The sequence below is a fragment of the Apis laboriosa genome, unplaced genomic scaffold (assembly GCF_014066325.1).
Source record: "Apis laboriosa isolate Shangri-la unplaced genomic scaffold, ASM1406632v1 scaffold14_cov150, whole genome shotgun sequence".
Classification (NCBI taxonomy): Eukaryota; Metazoa; Arthropoda; class Insecta; order Hymenoptera; family Apidae; genus Apis; species Apis laboriosa.
The window spans coordinates 3,133,300-3,151,435 of NW_025221798.1; the positions used below are offsets into that span (position 1 = coordinate 3,133,300).

Genomic DNA, 18,136 nt, shown 5'->3' on the forward strand with positions numbered 1-18,136 from the left:
TCGTTAGCAGACAATTTACACGTTGTAACCGAGCGGCGATTCGTTTCGAAGGGACTCGTTAAATGACACGCACACCCACGCATATTCGCCTGATTAATTTCACCGACCGTTTCAATGATAATTAAGATTGATGCAATCGTTCGCGCCGTCAATCTTAGTCGAACGCGGTTTATCCACGGATCGTTTCACCGCGCTTTCGATCGCATCTAATTTAAAGTTTCGCGGAAAAATTAAAGCCCTTTGGATCAATCCCGACACTTTATATACATAGGCGCAGTAATTTGAACTCGGTCGAAATATTTTATCGAACGATTCCATCTCGCTGGAAATCGAATCCCCGCCTATTTGTGTTTACGAAACTGGTGATCGGAGGAAAGCACAAAGAAACAATCTACGAGGCTGTCACAATGTCGGCTCTTAAACAACCACTCGAGGAGCGGAGTTGGCTGCTCGCGACAGGATCAAAAGGCCATTTCCTTGGGGGGTCGTCGATCGACGCCGCCGCCCTTGCAACAACCGATCGGCGTATCGCGCTTTACGCGTCACAGTGTCGCGATGGGTACTCGAGGCCACTTCACCGAGAAACAAAGCACGTCCCTTTGATCCGCTCTTTTTCCTTTCCCTCCAACGCCCGCCTTCTCTTGCGCTGCTCCGCTAATGCCCCGGATAAAAATGATCTCGCCACTTTTCTCGGTCTTACCGAACGGAAGTTATGGCCTCGTTAAAGGGATCAGCCAAATGAGAGCGCGGTAAGGTAGAGAAAGAGAGGAAATTTCCATTCTTACGCGTCTTCTCGCGTAACATCTCTGACTCCAAATTGAGCGTCCCGACGAAAATCGCACGAATTCCTCGCGAGGATCCAAAGCCGATTTATTATAGGGAGAATAAAAATTCGGATTGGATTCGAATTCGCGTAATCTCTGGACGATTCTCACTCGGTATTTAGAGAAGTTTTATTCGAAGAAATGGGGCGTGAATCCGCACGGCTCGACCGATTCGACCGTGTTAATTTTCGACCGGGTGGAGGAATAACGGATCAGTTTTCTCTTCCTCGAAACGACGGGGTATTTCACTTTAATCGTCAAGGATAATCGGCAAGAGTAGGAACGCGTTCGTTTCAACACCGTTTTACGACCGTCGAAAAGTTTCAAGTATCTAAGCGCGGAAACGTTTAAGGGATACTTGAAGAATCGTAAAATCTTCCACGTACAAATGTGTCTCGTTTCCATCTCGATTTAATCGTTCCGTAATTTTCTTCGAGAATTGATACGTTTTCGAGAGTTTTGAACGAGCTCATCGTTAAAAGGACACGCGAAGAAAACGTACGCGCGTCGGAATCATTCGCATGTTTCGCACGATTCGATGCATTATATATGTATGACGTACATTCCATCCAGATCTGCCGCAATATTCGTTACCGATGCATTCATGCATATGTAACGCCTATCCGATCGAATATTTGAAAGAAAATAGACCCGTGCAAAGATGTACGTTTGTGTAAAAAAAAAAGAAGGAAAATAAAATAAAAATACTGTCATTCGCGTCGCACGAAACGTATATCGAGAAATTATTTATCGATCTGGCCTATCGAAACAGGAGGGAGAATACGAAATGCCAAGTTTAGATCGAGTTGAAAAATTTAATGGACATCTTTGTGGTATCTACTTTGAAGCGGATAAAAGTCGTATCGATCCCGATCCTCCTTTTGCGGTATATATTCTTAAAAAAATTGCACACGTAGAGTATAGAAACGAGATTCGAGGAGAAAATTGCTCCTATAAAATTGCGGTCATAGACGCGACTACCTTAATGGAACTTACTATTTAACGTCCTAATTTACAGTCCTATTACGCCTCTTCTACCGACTACGTAACTACCTTGATATAGTCCGCGACTGGGAGGGCCACGCCTATTAGCACAACCGGACTATTAAGTCCTTTCTCATTGTCGGTAAAATTAAACTGCATTAACGCGTAGCGGGATGCCAAATTCGTTGAACCACGCCTGCGAAGATCGAGAGATCGTTAGAGGATCATCGAATCCCTACTTGCAGAGATAAACTAAAAAATGAATATAATTTCGTTGGAAGGAAAAGTTTTCGTTTCGTATAATTCCACTTCGATCGCATTTAAAAGGAAAAAAGCACCTTTCCTTCGCTTTATCCTTCGTGACAACAATTTCGAGAAAGCTATCGCGGATATCGATGAAAAATTCGTGGGACAAAGTGGAACGCGCGATACTCCAGAGATCTAAATAAAGGGGAGCCGAGTCGAGATACACGTGTAACGCGGCTGAATATCCCGCGTGGGGATTCCTTTCTTCTTATATCGTGTTTAGAGACGACGTCGTTCGTAAAGAATCCCTCACGTTCCCCGGGGTCGCCGCTCCTTCTTTCGTCCCTTGACCAGGAAACCGTAGCTCCACCGACGTCCGAACGAGCGCTTTCCCCCTTGTTCTCGCGCAAACGTGGTTCGCGGCCGACTCGGGAGGGGGGCGGTTGATAAATCGTGCCGGACGAAAATTTCACGGGGACGGTTGATAAATAGGACGCCTCTGCGCTTCCAGCGGAATTAACAGAGAGTGGGAAGAAAAGCGAGGAAAAATGAGAAACAGAGGCGTCACTGGAGAAGGCCGAGTTGGCCGGGGATCGATTCCTTCGTTCGTCGAGCAATCGAGAAATGACGAATCAACCGAGTCGAACGAACCGTGGTTGCCAGACGGGGAATGGCAGCGTGCCGTTCCTCCCCTCCGAGACACGAGTGGGACAGTTTGAAATCAGTTTCGCGATACGAAACTCCCGTGGGTGATGGCGAAATTTATGGCGTCGCTTAAAAAATGAAAATCGATAGCGGGAATGGAAGTCGGAGACGGCGAACGAGGTTTAAATCCGCGAAACTCCATATTGGAGTAAATTAATTCCTCGATATTTTGTTTCGAAGAACGAAGGGCGAAGGGTCAAAAAGGCCATTTTAAAAAATAGCTCAGCTTGAAATTCAATCTCCTCCAATTTCTTTAAATCGACCCCCCCCCCCGCGCCAATCGTCGCTCGCTGTAATCGATATTTTAGCGATTGGTAGTAATTGGTCGTTGAAACACAAGCGAACGGATTTTTAACGAGCACCGTTGATTAAAACGCTTCTACTAAATAATCCCGGTTAACCGAGGCGCTAGATCCACGCCATTGGCCTCGCGCGTCCATCAGGCCTCCGGGATCCACGTTTTCGCGGATACCTGGACAAATTAATGACCATTGAATTCGCAACATTCGTGTAGGTACGAATTTGCACACGCCGCTAAGCACCGATACCCGTCCATCTGCATTCCCTATCGTTTTCCAATCACCCGTGTCGTTTTATCCGTTTCTCTCGATTCCCTTTTTTCACCATGTTACGAACGACGTCACGCTCGCCTCGTATCCTTTTATTCTTACGAATAGAAATACAATACGTTTTAACGACGAGTCGTCTCTCTCCCCGAAGTAGTCGTCGAACGAGTGCATCGACCGTTCCATCACGCGCCACTGCCTAGTCCCGTGCGATCACACGAAAATTAACGATGCGAATTATACGCTTCATATACGTTTTGATCCTTCGAGTCAAAGATTTCTTTCTATTCCGAATAGATGAAAATATCTCTTCTTTCGATGCGATAATAATCGGAATTCAGCCGCGAGAATGTAAATCGAATTACTTCCGATTACTTTTTAATCGCGTTCGATCACGTTTCAACGGCGCGTTGCTTTTCCACGCGCATGCGCGTATTTATATACTTCAAGTGGAAATACTTCGCGCCCGTTAAACCGTTTTCGATAAAACGAGTTCACGCACGCCGTAATGAAACGAACGAATCGAGTTTGATTTCTCTCCGTCGATCTTAATTGCGAATTCGTTTTCACGCGCACGGCCGAAAGCATATTTCGTGCGTTATTCGGCACGTTTACGTACGCTCGAACAAATCGTTCCATCTTTCCCAGCGAAATAAATCTAATCGCGAAGCGATCAATCGTTTTCCTTCTCGGTCATTTTAAACTGTTTTCGCGGAAGAAAGAATACAAGAGAACGTATATGCGCGTTGTTATATCGATTATCTCGCGATCGAAATTTGACGAGAAATTTCAGGATTATCGCCGCCACGAGAAAAGGGAAGGTGGCTCCTCGATCTTTGAATATTCCGCCGAATATCCTCGTAACCATAACCGCTGTTACGACCTACCGAATAGCGGTTACGCTTCCGAGCTTCTTAGAATTTGCGAAACCGTGTAATAAACTCGCCATTCCACTCCGTTGTCCCGCGAGTCCGTGGCCTCCCTCCTTTTATATCTTTTGAAAATTCCAACGGCCGTAAACTTGTTTTTGTCGTTTTTATCGTTACTTCCCATTATCCGGCCGCCCTCCTTCTCTTTATTATTATTACGGGCTAACCTTCTACATATATATATATATATATACACGTTAATCACACTAAGAGTTCTAAACGCAGCTCGTAAAATTTCAAACTAACGAAACGTTATTTAAACTCCTTCTTTACGATCGAGTTTTAACGAGTTTATCATATCGTTCCATTCCATTACCGTCTTGAACGTTCGATCAAAGTACCATTCGAGAGTGACGAGATGAAAAATTAAAAATGCGCGTGGAACAAAAGTTCGATCGGATCGATCAGAGTATAATCGAAATTACAGGAGCGATGTTTTTCCCGGCTACACTCGCGTTTTAAATTTTGCATCGGTGTATCTGCCACGGAATGTATACGGATAATCTATTTTCGTCCCGGGACACGAGTTACGAAGCTGCGTTTTATTGCGTCCCGGAAAAATTGAATTTCGCGATAACTTTGAACCGGAATATCGGATTATAAATTGTCGTAAATCAGGGAGGAGTCGGATCGCGCTTACGATACTTTCGTAATGATTACAATTAATAGCGCGTGCTTGTGTACGTCGCCGCGACGGATTCTCCCGTAAAACGGATGATGCATCGTCCGGAATGAAATTTTATCCCCCTCGAATTTACAAAGGTCTCGGCAAGATCGTTGGCGAGAAATTTATTCACCTCGTCCACCTCGAAGTTAATTCGATAAATCCGATTGGAGGGATTTTGGATTAAAATTTTTCCAAGCGCGCAAAATCGAATGTCGATGTTTACGGACTTGCCGCGCGTTTAAATTTTAAAAAAGCGAAACGATGGACCGACTGCCACGACTGCTTATATTTAACATTTGCGAACGAAAGGGATCGTAAAAAAAATAAGAAAGGAGTATTATACGTGTTACATACGTGTATCGAGAGAGAAAGTTACTCGATGTCGTCGAGTTGCGTGCCTGCTACGAAATTGTACGACTTATATCCTCTCTCTATATTACGCCAGATAATAAAATGGTTGAGAGACGAGACAAAATCCAACGGCCGATATTTTTCTAGAGAAAATCCGCACGATCGGTATATAGAATCGATCCGAGTTGAGCAACGAAACCGAAAACGATCCGAAATCGTTAGCAAGATTCGCGAGGGAATGGAGCGTGATCGGAGCGTGACCGTAGCCCGACCGAAACGTAACCATAAATCGACCCTTAACTGGCGTCGTTCGCTCGGAGAACGGAGCCTATCGAGAGCCAAGGTCGTCTCGTTTACAGCCAATATAAACTTGCGCGGGAATTTCCTTCGAATTTCCCTCGTTATCATCGCTAATAATTTGGCGAATTTCCGTACGTCGTGCCCAATGCTCACTCCGCTTTCCTCCTCGACTAATGGATCCGCCAACCAACGAATGCATTTCGCGATGCATGTCGTCGGCGGAGAATCACCCCTCCACCGATGCTTTCTCCATCGGTTTATCGGTAATTTAATTACGTCGTGCAGCGGCCGCATCACGGGGCGCCGTAATTACTATCTCGCCCCTAATAATGCCGGATAATGCCACCCCCTCCCCCCTGACTCTACGACACGTACGAGTTAGTCTGTAAATTAGAGACGTCCTTTCGCCTCGCCTCGTATTCCTGATTTATCGTACGTGCCCCCGCTGCTTATCGTCCCTTGCGCAGGCCCTCCCCCCAAACGTCTCGTCTCAAGGAATCGTAATTCAACACCCTCGAAACGAAACTATTCCTATCCCCTTCCCCTCGTTCGAAATTCCTCGAAATCCATGCGACATTATTTATTACACGCGCCTAAAAAGTCGAACTTTCTTTCGACGGTAATCATAATTTAATCGAGGCAATTCGTCAATTACGCGAACGACGCGTCGGATTATCAATTAATAACAATAACTCGACTCGCTAGAACCGAGTTTCCATCTCGCGTATCTGCAAAGGGATCGGGGAACGGAGATAGTTTCGAAACGTGTTTTTCAATTAAGGGAATATTGCATTTCTAGCCGCGCCGATTAAATATGAGATTCGCCGGAACGGTAGAGAGAGGAAAAGATTTTAATTTCGATAGGAATTTACGAAAGCTCGGGAGCATAATCCGATCCGAAAGTTTTTAGAAATAATGGCGTGGGTAATTGGTTCGTAAGAGGATTAAAACCGATCTCCTTCTTGCCCGCTTCCACTATTGACACTTTAACGTTAACGAATCTTTGAAAATATCAGCCTCGAAAAAGGCGGCGCTCGATCTGAGATGGCCAACCTTGTCTACCCTTTCCGCGATCGAAAGATTAAAAAACTCGCGCAATTTATGGGATAGAATAATTCTCTTCCCCCGTAATTCTTATGAATTTTTCAAGAGCTCTATGCATATGGAACGAAACTCGAATCGCCGTGAACGATGTTTAATCACGGTTCCGTGATTTCCGTTTAATTAAACGAAAGGAACAACAAATCTCTCTCGATGAAATCTTGACTCGAAATTTTTCACGAACTTACCCCTTTTCCACGGGATACACGACGATTCAATTTTACGTACGAAACATCGGTACGAGAATTTCTCGAGCTAAAAATACGAGGAGATAAAATTTCACTTTAATTTTATCTCTTGGAAAATTCTTTAGAAATCAAATTTCAAATTCCACTCGTAATTGGATTAAAACAGCTTGTAAAAACGTTCATTAAGGCAACGTCGAGTTTTTTTCCATTATATAATTTTAATTATACCGGATTCTGATATCCCGTGCAATTACGAAATTTTGACCGGGACGGGAAGAAAAACATGGTGGAAATCTTTGAAATCGTCGAAAAATTACGAGAAATCACGTCGAGACAAGAACTTAATTTCCCGCGGAATGAAAGAATCAAATTTATCAATTCTCGAAACGTGTATGGCTGCATTCGGTCGAAATTTTTCCTTCCGTTTCGAAGTACCGAAATTTCGCACCAAGACGCGATCCCTTCTTTCTTATTCAAAACTTACCTCCTCCCGCGCGTAAATCATCGAAATACACGGAACGGGGTACATATACACGGGTCCAGAACGACCTCTCCTTCGCGTACCGTTATAAATTACATCTCTCCGTCTTTATTGCGTCTCTGTTCAAACGGCTGTCGTTCTTCCCGCGTATGCATATGTATTTAAATGAAGCTTAGCGTTTCGGGGTTACGCGATAAACAGAGGTAAACGCGGTGTCGTCCCCTGGCTGGCATAATGCCGTCCGAGGGACAGACATCCTGCGCGCTTAGACGGACAATGGAACGTCTCGTGGACATTCCGTAAACGTTTCGGACACTTAGCCGAACAATGGAATGCACAGGTTCCCGAGGACCCGCCACGCGAAGAATATTCGAGGCGAATAGTCGAGAACAGTTTGTGGAAAGGTGGGCCAACTCTATCCAAACTCGATGCGCGATTCCACTGTTTACGGGATGGTTGGCAACTCGATCGTTCGTATAATTCGATTGCGCGGCTCGGAGATTTCGCTTTCGGTTGGCGAGATTTTCTTCGCACTTCTCTCCAACAATTATCCATCTTTTTATCTCCGTTCAACGAATTTCGATTTCAATTTTTAAAACACGGAATTCTACAATTTATATCGCATCGTGTACTCTCGGCTCGATGTCATGTAAAAATTTTAAACGGGGATCGTTCGACGCGTAATTAAATATGCACGGGAAATAATAATATACGAGAGTAAAAAATAGTTGAAAATGGAGGCGTACTTGGAAATTGGGCGAAATACGACGTTTAATAAATTGCAGCTCGGTAATAAAATTATGGGATACATTGTATCCGATATTTTCAAAAGTGCTTCGTTTTAAACGTAGATTTAAATTCGAATCGAAAACCGAGTAGTCTTTCCATTAACTCGCCCCACTCACCGTCGTCGTATTTTCGCTCTACTCTACTTTCTACGGTGGAAATAACGGAGAGTAATAACCATCCAGGTAATACACAAGCTTGTTCCACCTTCCACGATTTACGTTTGCTTCGAAATCCTCGACTCGTGAAAATTGACTCCGAGAGATAATTTCGTAATAATTCAAAGCGAACCAACTTGATTTCCAATCTGCGCTTCTCTCTCTTTCTTTCTTCTTTCGTCCATCGATTCTCCCTATATAAACGAGATTAAAGAGAGAATACGTATATTTCGGAAGAAGATTCGTTCGAATTAGAATCGTCGAAAGGAATGTCCGATTGGTTCGATTTCCAAGGACGAGGAAAATTCCTCCGTCAAACATGAATGCCCCCTCAAGATTTATTATATCGTACGTCGACCAGAACCAGGCTAAATATTTCCACACGTTCAATTTTCTCGCGGGAAAGAAATCGTCTCCGCCTGATGGAACAATAATCGGGAAACCCTTTCTAATTTATTACGGACGAAAATTTTATCAGCCGCAACTGCGTTTTGTAATTAAAATTTCGCATACACTCGGATGTAATTAATTAAGAACCGTTTCTTCGAATTTTAAATTTAAAATAACTTTGCCCGGAGTTATTTTATCGTCGAACCGCGTTATATCAAATATTATAGATATTTAGAGAGTCTGTATCGAGAGATAAATTATATAACGGATAATTCCGTGGCATTAGAAACATAATATGTTGATCTGATTTTCAGAGGATGATTAATCGATGCGTTGACAAATGATCATCGCAAAGGATTATTAATCTCGCGTGGTAACGAGGCAAGCGAAATAATTCGGAATATATAGGGTAAGAAAGGAGGGGGCAGCTTCCGTTACATCGCCGGCTTTATAAAGAAATAATTTTCATTTTAAAGAAATAAATGGGATGGCCGTTATAACGGTTTGGTTCGTTCGCGTGGTTTTTTTTTTTGCAGAAACAAACGTGACAATGATACTACAAAAAAAGAAGAAAAAAAAAAAAAAGACACGTTCTGAATATTCCATGAAATACCGTATTTTAAAGAGGATTCTACGTTCTGTATTTTCATTTATACTCTTGTACGAAGGAATGTATAGTTTTATGAAACACGTTTCCATTTTGAAAATTCATCGGTGTAGCTAGGAAAAAGAGCAAGTTGCGAAAAAAATAAACTTCATTTTCGTATCGTTCAACTTGCTCTCTCCGCTTATTCCATCTTCTTTCTTTTTTTTCAACCGACAAACAACTCGTTAAAACTACGCACATCGTACACAGGGAGGAGCCACCAAGGATACATAATTTCCATAAAAGCCATCAATCGAACAATCCCCAAACGATATCGAGGGAAGAGGTATCGAAAATTTCGAAGAGGTATCCGCTTGCACGAGGGCGTTAAGCAGACGGATTTGCAGGTTGTGTGATAAAGCAGCGAAAGCTGATCCCAGATCTTAGGGGATTATAAATCAAGACTCGATAATGATCCGTAATGGATGGTTCCAGTGGTTCGGTGGTTTGCTCTTGCTCGACCAACCTAAAGTTGCTAAGACGGCCTTCACTCCCTCCGACATCGCGATTATTCATACTTTGGCGACTTTTCCATCGTTTCGACGAATTAAGCCCTTCGACGTGACGCGAATCTTCACGGGTCTCCTCCACTTTGCTTTCCAACCGAATTTTCTTTCTCTCAAGGGGATTAATTTCCCTTTGACCCCTTCGACCGGCAGCTTTCCAAGTACTTTCTTAAGTAAACGAGCAAAGGGGGTCCAAGTTTCCGAGCATTTTTCTCTCCCAACCCCGAGTTTTTGTCGTCGGTACTCAGCGATTTAGAGTTTATTACATCCACTATCTGAATTTATCGGGATGCTCTCAATTTCTCCTTTTCTTTTTGGAGAAAAACGGAGAGAAACAGCGAGAATAATCGAGTCGGGGGATGGACTCGCAAGATATTTTCCCATCTCTCGGAGAATTACAAACGACCCTTTGTAATTACGCGATTAAAACTCCCCACGGAATAATTATACCGTCGCGTATTAAACGGAATTACACTCTTCTCGCCGAATGTGTATTTTTTTATTCGAAAAATAAAGCCAGACACGCACGCCAATTTAATTAATCTCTTTCAATTCCAATAGAATTTTCGATATAAAACGAGCGATTTCGTTTCTTCGATATCGACCATCTCTATCGTCCTCTAACCAGAAAATCGACAATTCCCCCCCCATTTCTGTCTTCTCGACTAAACAAAAAAAAGAAACGAGAAAAGTAGATTCGATTCGGAGAAAGAAATTCCAAGCACCGCGCAAGGTGGACAAGGAGGAAAGAGGTGTTTAAATTGGGCGCGAAATCCGCGAAACTCACCCGTGTAACGGATTTCCATAACGATGCGTTCGACGAAAAATCTTTCCTCCATCGTACATCTCGGGATACACGCCCGCCGAGCGTTTCATGAATAAATAAGAAACGAGTTTGGAAACAAGCGGAGGAGGACCAAGATTCCAGAAATTCCGCCTCCGTTCTTTCCACCCGTATTCAATCTCCACGCCGCCTACCAGTTTTTCCTACTTTCCCTCCCTATCCTAAAGAGGGTGTCTTTGAAATTTTCATATATTACGCAAACGTCCCCTCCCTTTTATTTATCCCGCCACTCTCTTCTCTCTCCCACCTTAGGTAAACGCGTCACGTAGCCCTCGGCGTTTTTCCACGCGAACGCTCGCCCGAATTTCTGTCGTTCAACATCGGATCCAAATCGACGCCTTTCGTTCGTCGTCACATTTCTCCCTATTCACGTATCGAGGGGAATCAAGATTAGCTCGAGTGTGTAATTTTACACGGAATCCTCTTACCGGGGATGTTTTAATTGGACTCTCGTCGAGTGCCATCGATTTGAAGGAAAGGACGATGCTTATTAACGGAGTTGTTCGATAATGGCCGACTCGCCGTTATTCCGTCTCCCTCGCAATCCTCCCTTCTCTCCCCCTCCTCGAAATTAAAAATCACTTAGGTTTTTTAAGGAGAATAATAAATAGTTTACTTACGTCGGGGGATAATCGGTGCAAACGTAAATTATTACGTAACCTCGAATACGCTGAAAACTTTAAGCAGTTTTTAATTCCAACGATCGACAGAGGAGATAACGCGTTCTTCCTCGTTTCTTTCACGTTAGATAACTACGGAGAAAGTTCGAGGTCACAAGTTGAACTTCTCGATCGGATCTGATTGCCATGAATTTAAATATTGGCCGTTCCAGTCGGTTGTAACGCCGATATTCCAAAAGTTTCCGCGCTTTCTACGACAGGGAGTCAGCTAATTTCTTATAATCCTTCCCCATTCCTCCTCAACTTTTTCATCGATTAGCATGATTGCATTAAATATGCAAATCCGGGAAAAGTGATAACCCTTCTTTCGATAATTCGATTAATAATCCTTTTTTCTACGGGATAAATATACGCCATATCGATTTAAGAGGTAATTTTAGAATTATTTATAATGATAAAATTTTAAAACCTGCCGAGCTCTCTCCCTTCGAACTACTTCGCATCACGATTTTAATAAACGTTCGAGATTTCCAAATGTTTGTTCGAGAACGATAATTTTCAGCGAGGATACTCGACAACGTGTCCTAACGTTATTAACAACGCGCCAATGTCCACGCTAATATGTATGTATATACTCGATATCGTGACGCACGTTTTAACGTGAAATGAACGAAGACAGAGAGAGAGAGAGAGAGAGAGAGAGATATTTTCCATAAGCGGATAATTGTTATTTATCTACCACCCAGTTTCGTCAATGTTTGTCAGAGGGTTTCGATTTATTTTTCCACTCGCCATAACTGCGCTTTCCCCGTGTTTCGCTCGGGACGGACAGGCGTGAATACAACAACGTATAATTTCCCTCCACCCAGTTAACTGAAAATGTAAGAGGATTATGAAAAACCCCGCGGGAAAACCTTTGTCGGACAATCGTCCGCGTCGATAACGCGAAAGTATCCTCCATTGACGCTAGATCGATTTGCCATTTGCATAAGGAACGCTTCTTCCACCGATCTCTCCATTAAACATCGATGAACGTCTGAAAAGTTAGCGAGTTACGAGTTAAAAATGCAAATTCTTGTGGCGCGGCGTTATTTATAACGCGTGCGCATTAAATTTTCTTGAAATTCAAATTTCCGCGATTCCGCGCGCCATTAGCTGCCGCTTTTTTTCTTTTCTTTTGCATGGTCGTTCCATTCCAAATGAATTCCAAATGAAAAAGAGAAAAGAAATCAACGATCTCTAACGATCTCGCGAGAATTATTTCCCATCGAAATCGTTACATTTTTTCCAATAAACCCTCGGAAACGCTATTTCGAGGTTGAATATAGCCAAGATTCGTCGGGAAAGAGAGAGGAAAAAAAGATCGATTAAAAAGATTGCAACTCGATGGATCGGTCCGATCCGAATGCACGAATCAACAAGGACAGGGATAATTAGAAACGGGCATCATTAATTATCGCGGTGATTGATGGCCGTTCGTGGAACACGAGGATGAACAAGAACGGGAAATCGAGTTCTGTCGCGAAATTTGTGCGACAATCGGGACGAAAATTTATTATAACGTGGTGGCGCGAGGGCTCGTATTCGGAACTGAATAAATTCTTCCAACTTTGAAAAAGGGAACTTTGAAATTCGTTCGATTCGATCGAAAGCTTTCAACATTTTTCTACGAGCAAGCATAAAATTTTTAACCGTTGCGATCGAAGGAAGGAAAAAGTTATTATATCGATTCGAAATCGTAGGCGAAACAAATATTCGCGTCGGCGTAAATCCATCGATTCTAGAATTAGAATTTCATCGGCAGTATTCTACGGAGCGATAAATTCGAACGGTTGATGTCTTTGTCACAGCTATAAATAATTGATGAATTTTCGAATGATAGAGAACGGTGAAATGATGGTACAAAGGGAGGAAAATGACGCGATTCTTTCATTCAAATCCAGAGACGTTCTCCGCTCAATGGAACTGTCACAAAAGCTGGTGTCACAGAGGAAAATACGAACGCAATTTTCGTTTCGATGAAACGAAATGCGAGAATATTCTTCGCCGCACTTTCCCCTCTCCCCCATTCTCTAATTTCATATCGCGATCGTACAACGATAACCAAAGGAAATATACGATATAATAAAAGGAAATATACAACATAATTCCCGTCCCGAATTATAAATCTTTCTTATAAATTCAAATTTATCTAGCATTCACGTATTCCAAAGACGATTAATTTTTACATTTTGTAATAATATTGGTATTTACGATATTTCGCGTGATAAAAATACATATTATTTAGAAATTTATTTACTTAAACAATCGAGCTTCCATCTCGACTAAATATTTTCGTAATATTCTGCTACGAGAAAGAATTTGTGGACACACGGATGAATTCGAGTATCGGATCGAAGAAGGCAGTGTCGCGGTGTTGTTTGCCTCGACGCGATGTATTTTCATAGAAAGCGTATCTACGAATATTTACGGTTAGCCTGGAGCCAGCCTCGAGTTTACGAGCGTGCAAGAAAATTGTTTGAAATGAGTTGCGCGAGAACCGAGGTGAGGTTGTCTCGTTCTCGTAAACGAGAAATAACGCAATTGAATTTCTTGCTCGTGTTTCGAGCAAGGTTACCACTGCCCCTCCCCCCTCTCCCGTTCACGGCCACCATTCCTCGTCTCGCTTTCTCGCCATCTACCGCGAAAATTTTGTCGAAATGGAAACAAGTTCTCCACGGGGACAACGTGCACGGAAAATCCATCCATCGTTCGAGATCAGCCGTCTCTCTCTCGTGGTTTGGAAAAGTTTCGAGCGTATCTCCGATCGTTAACCGCGCAATCTTTCGATTAAAAGTAACGAGGAGGACGGAACAGGGATGATTGTTAATCTATCGGAGTTTCCTCCTCGGTAAACGAAACTCGGAAAGAACTTGTCCCAAACCGGAAACTTCGAAGTTTAGCGAACCGAGAGCCTCCTCCGCGGTTTTGTCTATCGATTAAATTTAATAGTAACGATAAGTTGAAGCCGTTTTAAGTGTTTTGTATGGTGCTTAACGATAGAGGGCGAGTCGGTAATTGCGCTACCGCGAGAAGAAGAGACGGTTTTTCCCAAGCTTTGAAAACTTTTTAATATCTTGGGATCAGATTTTATAAACTTTGGCCTCTAAGCTAAAAAAAAAACACTAAAAATGCGAAACATTTTTCCAAGAGATTTTTCGTCGAGATTAGAATTTAATTAAATTATTCTCTCTCTCTTTTTTTTTTTCCTTTCCCTTTTGCTTTCTTTCACTATATTCTACGAAATTATATAATTCCTTTGGATTATATTCGAAGAGATTACGTCGGTTTCGTATTCATCACGAGTAGATTCTAGAGAGAGAGAGTATTATACAATTATACGTGATATATGGATTACATCAATCTAATTAAATATATAATACAGAATTTGTAATTAACAAACGCATGTATATATATGAAGGATAAACTAAACAATAATTGATTACTGACCAATAATACTCCCCTTTCGTTCTGTCGATAATCACTTGCAAACTATCGATACCGATTATCGTATCACGATTGTGTTACGATCGTTAGAGGTCGCGTTACTTTTTCACTCGATTCGAAATTTATTCGAGAAAGATCGATAGTATCCATACGTCGTTAAGGATATAGCGAAACGTAGCTATCACGCATATTGCGCCTCTAGATGCGAACACGCATTAATATCAAATATCCAATTTGCTTTACACGCGTATGTGGTCGGTGTATCGATAATATCCGCATTGCCCGGTTTCTAATAAATAAGATAATATTATTAAAGTTATTCAAGTATATAGGGAAAATCGATCTTTTCGTGCAAAATTTAATTTTCGAATTAGATTCGCGTTTTAATCTCGTCGTGGCTGATGCTCTATCGCTCCAAGTTTTTTTATTCTACCAACTACCGACTCATTTCCGAGAGGCGAGTTTTCAAAACAATGAAACTCGTCACGACCAAAGTTTTCAAACGGGAAAGTTATGGAACTGGAAATAAAAAAACTTTGCAACGAAGATAAGGAAGAATCGCAGGAAACGAGGAAAAGATGTACTCCATCCACTAATTACCCGCTTAGATAAATTGTTCATTTTGGCAATAAAAATTTACGCAAAAAAAAAATTCGTATTGGAATATATTTAACGGAGGAAATGTTCGTAAAGATGTTCTACATTTTTCTTTTCACTCCTTCGTTCAATTTTTCCCGGTTACTCGGTTAAGGTTCCGAGGCTGACGAAGAGGATGGAAACTTTTTGCCAGATTATATTGCCGTCGACTCGCGGAATTAGCGGGAAGCTGTGTCGGATCAAGAGAGGCAAGATTTCGGTTTTCTCGTTCCCGGGGAACGAGCACTTCCCGACCGGAAACAAAAGCCGCAGACGGATCGCGTCTGGTTGATCGATAACAAGGATTAATTTGCCAGCCGAGGCCGGTCGCGCCTACGTTTCCACCAAGACGATGACAATACGCTACCCTTCCAGAAATTACGCGAAAATTCCCTCGATACCCTTCCTCCCCCCTCCCCCCAATCGATTCCTCTATTTTCCTTAGGAAAACACCAATTAAGCGACCGCTATCTCATCACAGATTTAATCGATCCGGCAAAACTTTGTTTACCTCGCAAACACGTTTCGAGGATTCGATTCTCGGTAATGCACCGCCTTTAATTTCATCTCTATCCAATTAAAACTATTTTAAAGAAATCGTATCGTTTGATATTTAGATCGAAGATGTGATATGATTTTGCTTTAACGTTCGCGTGTATTCACGCGGAAAAGAAAATAATTTTAATATTTCTCGTAGGAAAAATGAAAAAAAAAAAAAAAAAATAAAAATAGAGAGAAATGAAAATTACGCGTATATTTGTCTGGATCTGGTTACTATAACGAACGAAATATCAGAGTTTCCGTAATAAACTTTGTAAGTGCGTACAATGAATGCTAGCGATATTATACCATGAAAGTGTTTCCTAGCACAGAGTTTACATTACATTTGGTACAATAATAAAATATGTCTTTATTGCAAATTCGCTATGTTCCTTCGTAATAAATTCAAGTACTTAGTATCCTTGCTGTAATTTATTCTTCTTAATAAATTCTTGTACGTAAGTAAGAATTAAATCTATCATCAACGATGATAACGCGCGAGATGTAATGCATTGTGAAAATGCGATTCCCTTTTCCTTTTGAAACTTATTCTCGAAAATCTCGCACGTAAGGATCGTGATGACTAAAAGGCTAAGAACATTTTAAAGAAGCTCGTGGAAATATAGCGCAAGGAAGCTCGATTTATGACGTTGATATAATGAACTAATTTCCGTGCTTTCAAAAGCTTCCTTACTTTCCCAATGTTTATCGAGATCCCGCAACTTTTACGATTTAAAATCCCAACACGACTGCCATCGAGTTCGAGAACAGCGTTTATCAAAGTTTCGAGAACACGACTAAAGAAAATTTCCTCGAAACATCGTAATATAGAAAGAAAATTTAATAATTTAATAATTTCGATCGTAATTTAATTTCGAAGATAATCATTCGATACTTCGACGAAAAAAAAAAAAAGAGGAAAAGAAACGTAATTTAGGAAATTAATGAAATCTCTGTAAATTTTAATACTTTATCCGTCATTAAAAACGAAAAACGAAAAAGAAAAAGAGAAAAAAAAAATATATAAATCGATGGTCGAACCAACACGCGGATAACACGAGGTAGCGCAAAAACACGTTCTATCGGGGACGAGAGTTTAATCCTGACAACAGTCACGTGAAAATAATTACAGGCCAAAGCTGCGTGGCTCGTTCAGCGCGCGATAAATCAACGCGCGCAACGGGTGGGCTTAAACGGTAACGTACAGAGCAAACGCGGTAATACAGAAAATTCGTGCTGACATTTCGTCCAGCTATCGCCTAACCTAACTATTTTCCCTCCATACATTTATATTCGAGTCGAAAACGTGTCGCACGATGATATGGGATAAAGCACTACGATATCTTAATGACTCGCGTAAATAAAAGTAAAACATGCGAAAATAAAGATGTAAAATCACTCACCCTCATGGTCGTAACCTCACATGGTTCCTCCCCCGTTGTTGAAAGACACCGTCGAGCTGCAGCGGATCAGGAGTCTCGTGTTTATCACCCATTCGCCATGCCGAAACGACGACTGATTTCAAGGAAGAACTACCGCGAAACGTACGACACTTCGAACGGAACTAATCGATACACTGCTCGATATTACGTATCACTCTCACACTTGCCCGATATCTTTTGTTTTGTTTTCGCGAATAAACTTTACGATCGAACTACGATTCACTTTGCAACTATTTGGCACTATTTCTTGGGAGGGGAAAAAACCGATAGATAAACAACGATGGTTAGAATTATATCGAGATGTCGAGTAGGTGTTGTTAAAATTCGCGACACTCCGAGTTATAGATAGGATACGAGAAGCGTGGCTTTCGATGTTTCGACACGGAAAGGAGAGCAAAGCCAGACGAGATGCGAGGTCGTGGCCCGGCAGCCGGCGACTGGCTGCTGCTCGAAACCTCGCAAGCTCGAACCAGTCGGCCTGGCTAGGCGCAAGCTCCCTACTCAGCCTCCAAAACCCTCCCATGTGAAGCTCCCGATGCCCCTGAATTTCTTCGGTATGTCACCACGAAAAATGTTGCTGCGCGCTCCGTACACTCGCCTCTAACCTCCATTGCCACTCGGTCGCGTTCACAATGAGTTTTTGTCGCGTCGATCGAGTCGCTTACTCTTTGTCATCTTTCTCGACATTGACGATAGATTAATATACGTAATATCTACAATATTGACTCTTTAAATATTCT

The 18,136-nt window shown here is 42.1% G+C and overlaps 1 protein-coding gene across 1 annotated transcript in view; it reads right to left on the bottom strand.

Moving 5' to 3' along the window:
- Positions 1-17,867, bottom strand: part of LOC122710599 (dipeptidase 1-like) — a 64,367-nt gene extending 46,500 nt beyond the window's left edge. The window contains exon 1 of the mRNA XM_043928546.1: positions 17,358-17,867. Within this exon, the coding sequence (XP_043784481.1) occupies positions 17,358-17,363 (6 nt within the window). The 5' untranslated portion in view covers positions 17,364-17,867. The remainder of the gene's footprint in view (positions 1-17,357) is intronic.
- Positions 17,868-18,136: the final 269 nt, after the last annotated feature.